Raw genomic sequence first — 10548 nt, forward strand, 5'->3', positions numbered from 1 at the left:
CTCCAACACTACCACTTTCCACCCAGACACCTTCTTCCTTGTAGGCATTCCTGGACTGGAGGATTTCCATGTTTGGATTTCCCTGCCTTTTTGCTCTGTGTACTTAGTGGCTCTGCTGGGCAATGCTACAATTCTACTAATCATCTGGTCAGAGCGTACTCTGCGGGAGCCTATGTTCTACTTTCTAGCCATCTTATCAGTCATAGATCTAGCTCTCTCCTCAACCTCAGTGCCACGAATGTTGGGTATCTTCTGGTTTGGTGCACATAACATTGGCTTTGGAGCCTGCGTGGCCCAGATGTTTCTGATACACACCTTCACAGGAATGGAGTCTGTAGTCCTGCTGGCCATGGCCTTTGACCGCTATGTGGCCATCTGTGCACCACTCCATTATACCACCGTTCTGACACCCCGGGTACAAGCAGGCATTGGTGTGGTTATTATAATGAGCCCAATGGTGCTCATGCTGCCCATTCTCTACCTAACCCATCGCCTGCCCTTCTGTGAGGCTCGCATTATTGCCCACTCTTACTGTGAGCACATGGGCATTGCCAAGTTGGCCTGTGCTAACATTCGCATCAATGCCATTTATGGACTTTTTGTGGCTTCTTTCCTTGTTATGGATTTGACTCTCGTTGGAATCTCCTATATGTGCATTCTCCGAGCTGTTTTTCTCCTCCCATCTCGAGATGCTCGTCACAAAGCACTGAGCACATGTGGCTCACATGTGGGGGTCATGTGTGTTTTTTACACACCTTGTCTCTTCTCATACCTCACTCATCGTTTTGGCCAAAAAATTCCCCGTTATGTGCACATCCTTGTTGCCAACCTCTACGTGGTCATCCCACCCGCCCTCAACCCTATAATCTATGGTGTGAGAACCAAGCAGATTCGTGACCGCGTTGTCCATGTTCTGACCTCAAAGTAGGGTCACATAAAAGTCAATTTTGACAATTCTCTATGAAGTTCTTTTTACATGAACTCCATTCAAAAACTCTGCAGACCTAAAAGAAACAAATTTTGGAGAATGTTTTCTGATTGTAAATCTCCATGTTCTTTTCACGTTGGCAGTACATGTTCATTCTTATGAGTGTTAAGGCTCTCTTACAGTTGAAGAAAACATTCCTTTGAAAGCCCTGTTAGTTTTTAACTATGGAGATGAGGTGAAACTCTTTTTTTCTGTAGTGGGAAATAGGATATTATGCCATCAAGGCATAATTAGTTGACTACAACTACCTTGAATTTCACTACAAGCCCCCAAATCCCCAGAAATAAACAAAAACCTTTTTAGATTCAAATGTAAAATTGAAAAGATCTAAGTAGAATTCTGATTTATAAACCTAAATGCATCTTAACCTCTATGAGGGTATAAATGGGATATTAAGCAAACTTTAAGACAATGTACTCTATTTTGTTTAACACCTTTTTATTTGTTTGTTTGTGTTTATTTTTCATAAAATCCTGCAGGCATCACATGCCCTTATTGCCATACTGCCCTCCTTTCTGGAGCTATATAATGTGAAAGTAACCAAAAAGGGTACTTGCGTGAAAGAATGAAAATCGTGTTCATAAGAAGAGCTTAAATGTATAGAATTTAACATATAATTTTAAGGTTATAGTTAATCATTTCGTGCGTGTGTATGTTTAATTCATTTCGGCAACCATCTAGCTAACTATGTGGGCAACTTTCTCTACTCCAAAGACCTGCTTATTTATAGAAAACAATATATGTTCACCTTTCTGGGGACTGATGCTTTGCAAAAGTTGATGAATCTTAGATTATTTAATGACAAAATAAATCGTCAAATTCATCTATATTATGTGAATTTAGAAGTGTTCTTCTACATATTTTGTGTAAATTTACAAAGACCAAGTTGACTTCTCAGGAGGCTAGAAACTAATTTTCTGGTGGCATGCTCACTGTGGGATAGTCCAGAATAACTTTACAATTTTGAGGCATGACTAAAGGATCCAGAAGGACAATCATTAGGGTTCTGAAAAATGAAAGGTCATTTTCATTTTCTTCAAGCTTCTGAGATGGAGATTTCAGGAAAAATTTCTTTAATGACTTAAGGGAGTGGAACACAAGTATATGTAAATGTGGTTCTCTGAAGAACTTATTTCCTATGGTCGTAGGAAGTTCTCTTTTCTCCTAGAGAGAGGAACATGAACATAAAAAGTGTTCTGTAAGATTTTTATCCAAGGCACAACCAACAGCATTCTTGTTAGTGTTTTTCTTACCTTAGACGTGGTATCTCCCTTTAATTTTTCCTCAAATCTAATAGTATTTACTATAAAATAGTAATAGTACTGCTATTACTAATAGTATTTACTATAAAGCACATACATAAAGATCAGCTTTTAAAATTAATAATTTGTGTATTTCATTTTATAACCATCACCTTAAACTTACTTCCAGGAAGTGACCTTCTCACTACAAGTACCACATAACATTACTAACTCCACTATACAAAGAAACAGAATTCAAGGTGTTCATTCTTCACAGGGAACATTTTACACATATTTTCATTTGGTCTCATAGGACTCGTGTGTTATCCTATACGTAATGATGTTCTCTGTTAAAACAATGACAGTTCTGCTTTTTTGTTCTAGGAAGACCTTTTACTTTCAAAACTTTTATTTTCTCTAAACATGTGCTATACTTTTTTAATTTTTCCATGTCCTGCAACCCCATAGCAAAGAAAATTCAATAGCAAAACCATTGGAGATTTTTCTCTAAATCCAGTTTTCTCTTTCCTATTAACCTATATAAACCCCAGAGCAGGACCCCAGAATTTCAGTTCTAGTAATATGGAGATAGGGTTCTAAAGAAACATATTTCTAAGCCAAAATATTTTTTTTCATAAATAGAAAAGAACAGCAAAATTCACATAGTCAAAATGATTTTCTTTAATAAATTGTTCACTGAGATTCAATTAAATTGATGTTTTCGTAAGGTGCAAGGTAGTTATCTAATGTATCTCAGAGCACACATAATTTAAATAAGTTTAAGTTAGATATCAGAGTAACCCTAGGTGATATTACATAAGATTTTAGAAAATAAAAAGGCAGCATAAATCCTAATACAAAATTATATATCATCAGTTCATGAAGCTATAGAATGGTTTCCTTTTCTAAATATCTTTAAAGAAATGTTGAAATATCTTTCTATAGCTTATCATCCCCTAGTATTTTTTACATTTGGAAAGTTATAATTCCACTAGAGACAACACAAAGCTACTTTCTTACCTTATGTGTAAGACAAAAATAGCTTGACCATGGAGATAGAAAAATGGGTTTAGATTTCTAAGTCCACAAACAATAGGCAGCATGGTCAGAGACGAGTTTGTTACTTCACCTACTCATTTTGTTCTACTTTAAAAAGGGATCTTCCTGCTACTTATTTTATATATTGTAGTATCAAGTGAATGAATATACTCCTAAGTCTAACACTTAAATGTAACAACATTATTCATTTAAATGCAATAATATTGATTTTTGCATAAGGTGAAAGATAAATGTCCAATATATATGATTTTAGGGGGGAAAAACTCAGCACATATCCTAAAATAAAATTTCACATTGGCAGTTCATGAAGCTACAGAAAGTTTTTTTTTTTCCCTAAATATCTTTAAAGGAATATTTTTACAATTAATACTTTCCTTCCTGTATCATTTAAGTTTTGAAAAGTTATAACTCCATTAAAGACAACTCAAAACTACTTTCCTACTTTATATGTAAGACAAAAATAGCTTTACCATGGAGATGGAAAAAATGGGTTTAGATTTCTAAGTCGCAAATAATGAACAGTACGGTCAGAGACAAGTTATTTTATTAATATTCATTTTGTTATGCTTTAAAAAAGACATCTTCCTGCTAGTTGTTTTATGTGTGGCACGCAGTATTAACGGAGAGAATGTGTTGATTAACTTAGCATAGTCTCTCTAACATTTACAAAGTATTCTCACTAGTATTATTAAGCATATATTCCATATATTATAATTTTTTTTCTTGAAAATTTACCCCAAATGTTAAGAACCCTAAACAGTTACTTTTATAGCTTCAGCTTTTCAGGAGTAATGTTGCATTTTGGGTTCTCTGAGCCATATGAAAGGCATCATATTTTGTATGATGATAAAAATAATTCAAAAATTTTAGGAATTTGCCCATATATATTGGCTGTAAATATGCAGTTTCCTGACTAATATTATAGACTGGATGCCATATTTCTATTGGTAGCGCAGTCTTCGCTCATCCAGAATGTAGAGATCATATGAAATATGAGTGGGAGCTCAGTGCTGGCAAATTTGCTAAAAGACAGACTTGTATTTATTTGGTAGACCATAAAAACAAAACTCAACTTTTAGAAATATTGTAATTGTAAAATCATGGGATAAAATTTCAAAAATCATGCACTCCTTCTAGAACTGCTTAATGGTAAGTCAAGAAGATCACAACCTGACAATGTGCTCCAGGGAATGAACAAGATCATGTTTCCAGGGGAGTTTCCGTCTGTCAATAGCTGAATAATATTTTATTATATGTATGTGTGTTTCTTTATTTGATTTTCTTTATCCATTCATCTGTCAGACATCAGATGGTTTCCATACATTGGCGATTGTCAATACTGATTTTATTTTATTAGATATGGTTACCAGAAATGACATTGTTGAATTGTATAGTATTTCTCTATTTCATATTTAGGAACCCTACACTGTTTTGTAACACTATACTGTACAGTAACAGTTGTACTATTTTTCACAACCACTCAAAGCATACAAGGGTTGCCTTTTCTCCATATTTGTAACATTTGTCAGCTCTTACCTTTTTGATCAGAGTCATCCTAACAGGTGTGAAGTTATATCTCATTGGGTTCAAATTACATTTCCCTGAAATTAGTGATGTTGAGATTCTTTTCATGTACTGGTGGCCATTTGTATACATTCTTTTGAAAAATGTATATTAATATCTGTATACTGAAAACTATAAGCCATCAATGAAAGAAATTGAAGACACTACAAATGGAAAGATATCCCATGTTCATATCTTGAAAGAATTATTATTATTAAGATGCCCATACTGCCTAAATCAATCTGCAAATTTAATGCAACCATTATCAAAATTTTAATGGCAATACTCAAAATAATTTTTTTTAAATTCTAAAATGTTTATGGAAATATAAGAAAACCTGAATAGCTGAAACAATCTAAAGAAAGTAAGAACTAGGCTGAAACCACCATACTCTCTGATTTATATCCATACCATGAAATACTCTTCAGCCAGAAAAAAAGTGGAGACTTTGCATCTTTTGTATTAACCTGAAAAGAGTATAAAGACGTTTTTCTTAGAATGTATCACAAAAATGGTAAGGCATCCAATGCACTCAATACTAATATGAAACCAAGAGATAGGCAAGTACACACTCACATAAGAGAAGAACTCAATTGAATTCAAGTGGGGGTAGAGGAAGAAGGGAAAGGAAGTGAGAGAGGGATGGAGATTCATAAACTCTCCCTTAATGGGCACACTGTTAGGGAACACAGCACAACCCCTGGGTGAAAGGCTGGACTACAACTTGAACTTTACCTAAGAAGTACAAACAATGTTACCTAATTATTTGTACCCTCATACTAATCTGAAATAAATGAAACAACATAAAGTAAAGGTATGTCAGACTTCTCTTTTATCAGTAGGCACAGGGAAGTGTACACTAGCAAAGTAAGAGCTCTAAGAAAATTCACACATAACACCAAATAAAATGTCACTCTTGCATTGCCTTAAAATATGTACCTCTTAAATTATAGAAAAATTTTAAAATAATATACTTCCTGGATAGAGCACTAAAAGGAAATAATAAAAAACAAACAAAAAACTAAAAAGGTAGCAATCAAACAATATAGTACTACCATAAAAATAGAAAGATCAATGGAACAGAATAGAAAGCCCAGACATAAACTCACACATATATAATCAACTAGTACTTGACAAGTGTACCAAGTATACAGTATGGGAAATTCATAATTTCTTCAATAGTGTTGGGAAAACTGGATATCCACAAGAAAAAAATGATAAAAATTGGGTACCTATCTTACACCACTCACAAAAAAATAAAACTTTCAAATGATTAATGATATACATGGAAGACTTGAAATGTAAATATTCCTAAAAAAAAAAAAATTGGAAAATGGCTCCTTGACATTAATTTTGACAATGATTCTTGGAAATGACAACAGAAGCAGAGGCAACAAAAGGAAAAATATATAAGCGTTGTTTCACACGTTTTACATTAACCAAAAATCTGCTGTTAGATTTCAAATAGAAAATGTTTGAAATGGCTTTTATTAAAATTTGAAAAGGAATCAGTGCTGGTATGGGTGCAGAAAGAAAGGAACACCTATACAATGTTGGTGGAACTGCAAATTAGTACAACTTCACAAACAACAGTATGGAGATTCCTCAAAGAACTAAAAGTACACCTACCATTAGATTCCACCATCCCACTACTAGGTATTTACTCAAAAGAAATCATTTTATCAAAAAGTCACCTGCGCTAAAACACTTACTGTAGCAAAATTCAGAATTTCAAAGATGGGAAATCAATCCATGTATCCATCAATTCTTGAGAGGATTAAAATAATGTTGCATAGTAGACCGTGAAATACCATGTAGCAAGGAAAAAGAATGAATGGATGCCGTTTGTAACAATTTGGGTGGAACTGGAGGCCATTATATATTTCAACTGCAGTGAAATATATAAAGATTAGAAAAGATGGGCGGCGCCTGTGGCTCAAAAGAGTAGGGTGCTGACCCCATAAGCCAGAGTTGGTGGGTTCAAATCCAGCTCCAGCCAAAAACTGAAAAAAAAATTCTTTTTTAAAAATAGAAAAGAATTACCACATGAATTCACTACTGAATTGGAACTAAACAATGACAACACATGTGCACAGAGGGAAGTAATAATCAATGGAAATCAAGCAGGAAGGGGTTAAAACCCACCTGGGTGACAGGCACACTTATAACACTGACTCAAGCATTAAGAAAGGGATACATGTAACCAAAAATCTTTGTACTCCCATAATAATTGGAAATAAAATAAAAATTAAAAAATAGTTTAAGGGATTTTGTTAAGCAGAAAAAATGGATAATAACACACACAAAGACACTCAGCCATAAAAATTAATAAAATAATGACTTTTTCAGTAACTAGGATGGAACTGGAGACCATTATTATCTTAGAAATAAAAAAAACCCACACATGTAATCACTAATAATTCAGAACTAAACAATGGGCTCACAGGGGCACAAAGAAATGTTAAGGAAATTGGAAACCAAGGAGAGGAGAAGGAGGAAGGGGATGACAAGTAAAAATTCATCTATTGTGTATAATGAACAGTATTATGATGATGGGTACACTAAAAGCCCCAACTTCAGCATTCTGCAAGGTATCCATGTAACAAAAGCATTTATAGCCCCTTAATACTTTTAGATAAATAAATAAACTGATATCATTGTGTCAGTTATTAAGCAACCATGGAGACTCCTATTCCAAAATTCTTGACTTGTGAGACAATATATTTGTGCTTACACTTAAGAAGAAAAAAAAAAAAGAATGCAAACTTGGAGCAAGACATCTTAAGTTAAAATCCAGAATCCAACCTCCACCTTTATAGTCCCTATGACCATGAAAATGTCAATAAATTCTTCTATGCCTCAATGTTCTCATTTGTAAAACCTTACATATCTTTTTAAGTTTGCATGACTGGGTAAAGCTATGTAAAATTACAGGATGGACCGGTATACTGTAAACCCTATATAGGAATTACATGATATTATACTGAAAATGAACATGTATATGTTTGAATCAACTTTATTACTGGAGGAAATGGTTTCACCAGACTGTTGATGTTCAAGTAATTTTTAGGCCATCCTTTCTCCACTCCTTAGTCACTGTCTTCTAGGGAGAAGTGGCAAGAGAGTGGAAATTTTGGTAAGAATAAATTAAGTTCAATTAAATTCCTGCTTTCACACACTCTTCCTGGTAATAAAGCTTTCTAAAGATCATGTGTGTTCCCTAATGGTCATCTACACACCAAGACGTCCTGTTCTGTTGAGTAATATAAGCCTGACGTCCTGTTCTGTTGAGTAATATATGCCTAACATTAAGATTTATTTAGTGTTCACTGGCTCTCAAAACAAATTAAGTTCTTCAAAAAAGTTCTTGTCACTATGACTGAAGGACAATATTTGGAACACACGTCTTCCATTCTTGTATTTTATCTCATCTTTTCAGAAACCACACAAAAATAAATCTAGGTGAGAACATAAAATATATGGAATTATATCATTCAAATTGTCAAATATTATTTTACATAAGCTCAAGCTGAGTAATTCTTAAATATAGATAAGACATATGATTTCAATGTTTTAAAATTTAAGATATTAGATAAAATAGTGGGTTTTTAATTATCATTTTAAAACATGAAGACATTTTTCTTGACACATAACAGATGTAGTTTTTCCACTTCATATATTAGAAAAGGTAGATTGTAAATTAAAGTTCCCTGGAAAAGAGAGGAGGGGGAAATAATTTAGGAATAAATAAAAAAAAATCACAGAATCTTAGAAAGAACTCCATAATGTCATCAAAATGTTCTAGCAAAGGACAGTTTTGAAGTAAGATTTTCTTATAGACTTTTCTCTTTTATAAACTTGGTCTCCAAATATGTTCAGACTCATGTTTTCATGATGAGAATATTAGGCTTTAGGCCAGTTGGAATTGTGAAAAATACATGCCATGGCATTTATGATGATTAGATTAAAGCATTAATTCTAAGCTATCTGATGACATTCTTAGTTCAGAATATTTCCCACATCTATTTAATAAATTTTTCCAAAGTCCATAGATAATCTATACTTATATGTGTTTGAACATACAATTGTCTTTGAACAAGTTATTTTTCACTAAATAATTTCAGCTATTTTATCTTTAAAAGAGCTTAATGAAGAATCACACATTCTAAGATACATAATATAATGATTTGTTCTGATGTTACTCACAAACATAAATAATTTAGTCTAGAGGTGTGGAAAACTAAACCATTTAAGAAACTTGTCCCTTATTCTCTTAGTCCTAACCCCATAGATAATGGGATTTACCATAGGTGGGACAAGAAGATAAATGTTGGCCACAAATATGTGGACATGGGGAGCCACGTGATGTCCAAATCTGTGAGTGAGAAAAGAGAAGAAGGCTGGAGTATAGGACACCAAGATAACACACACATGGGAGCCACAGGTACCTAAGGATTTGAGCCGGGCATCCTTGGATGGGAGTTGGAAGACAGTGTGGAGTATGAGGACGTAAGAACAAATGATCAATATTAAGTCCACCCCCCCAGTAAGGAAGGCAACAATGAGGCTATAGGTTTTGCGGATTCTTGTCTCAGCACAGGCAATCTTGATAAGGGCCATGAATTCACAGTAGGTGTGAGAAATGATGTTGGTTCTGCAGTATGGAAGCCAATACAGCAGGAAGGGGTGAGGAAAGAGCAGTGCTGTGCCCCTGAGTACAATCCCTATGCCCATCCCACTGACGACTGAGTGTGTCAGAATAGCTGAGTGTCTCAGTGGTTTACAAATGGCCACGTATCGGTCAAAAGCCATTGCCAGAAAAAAGCCAGACTCCATGGTGGAGCAAGCGTGAATCAGGAACACCTGAGTGAGGCAGGCTCCAAAGCGAATCTCTCGGTCATGGAACCAGAAGAGGCTGAGGAGCTTGGGTACAGCAGTAGTGCACACAACAAGGTCGGCCACAGCCAGCATGCAGAGGAACAGGTACATTGGCTCATGGAGACTGAAGTCTGTCTTGATGATAAACAGAAGAGAACAGTTTCCCAGAAGGGCCAGAAGGTAGACCATAAAAAAGGGGATTGAGATCCAGACGTGGGAAGCCTCCAAGCCAGGAATACCAATGAGAATGAAGGTTGACGGATGACCATTGGTCTTATTGTATGCTGACATCATAAGGGCTGGACGTTTCAGCTTTCTCCTCAGAGATTTTTCCTCCAAAGCAAAAAATATAGTGATTTATAAATTCTGAAATTCATAAAATACTACAATGTTCCATTGACTAGAGATTGATATCAATTGAAAATTTATGAATGTGTTAAAGTCGTGGGTTTGGGGAACTTAGTAAGAAAGATTACAGTTCTAAGACAAGAAGTAATATAAAGCAAGAGGGATAACACAAGTTTTTGAATAGGGATACAATCTTTTTCTTTCCGTTTCTTTTCTAGGTTTTAGCCACAATGATTTAGGGACATGCCAAGTTACAGGTTGTGGCTTTGAGAAGAGGAAAAACATTTGGAAGATATTTGAGTTGTGTAAGTGTGTTTGTGTGTATGTGCGTGTATGTATTAATCAAAAGGACATTTATTCACAGTTTCATGGGACTTAAGTATTCAGAATGCTGAAAAGAGTGATCTGAGTGACAGTTTGTCAGAAAATAAACAAATTGCCCAATTCATGATTTCACATGCTACAAATTTG

General features: G+C 34.7%; 2 protein-coding genes across 2 annotated transcripts; one reads left to right on the forward strand and one right to left on the reverse strand.

Moving 5' to 3' along the window:
- Nucleotide 1: 1 nt before the first annotated feature.
- LOC100966073 (olfactory receptor 52J3-like) lies at nt 2–928 on the forward strand (the record flags this gene model as incomplete). The annotated part of the gene is made up of 1 exon (XM_003781404.1): nt 2–928. A coding segment is annotated over one exon (927 nt), but the record flags the coding sequence as incomplete, so codon positions are not given.
- An 8147-nt stretch (nt 929–9075) lies between these two features.
- LOC100966395 (olfactory receptor 52K2-like) lies at nt 9076–10047 on the reverse strand. The gene has a single exon (XM_012805197.2). It carries the CDS (start codon nt 10021–10023, stop codon nt 9076–9078), a length of 948 nt encoding a protein of 315 aa, XP_012660651.1. The 5' UTR covers nt 10024–10047.
- Nucleotides 10048–10548: the final 501 nt, after the last annotated feature.

The sequence above is a fragment of the Otolemur garnettii genome, unplaced genomic scaffold (genome assembly GCF_000181295.1).
Source record: "Otolemur garnettii isolate 467f Iridium unplaced genomic scaffold, OtoGar3 scaffold00001, whole genome shotgun sequence".
Lineage (NCBI taxonomy): Eukaryota > Metazoa > Chordata > Mammalia > Primates > Galagidae > Otolemur > Otolemur garnettii.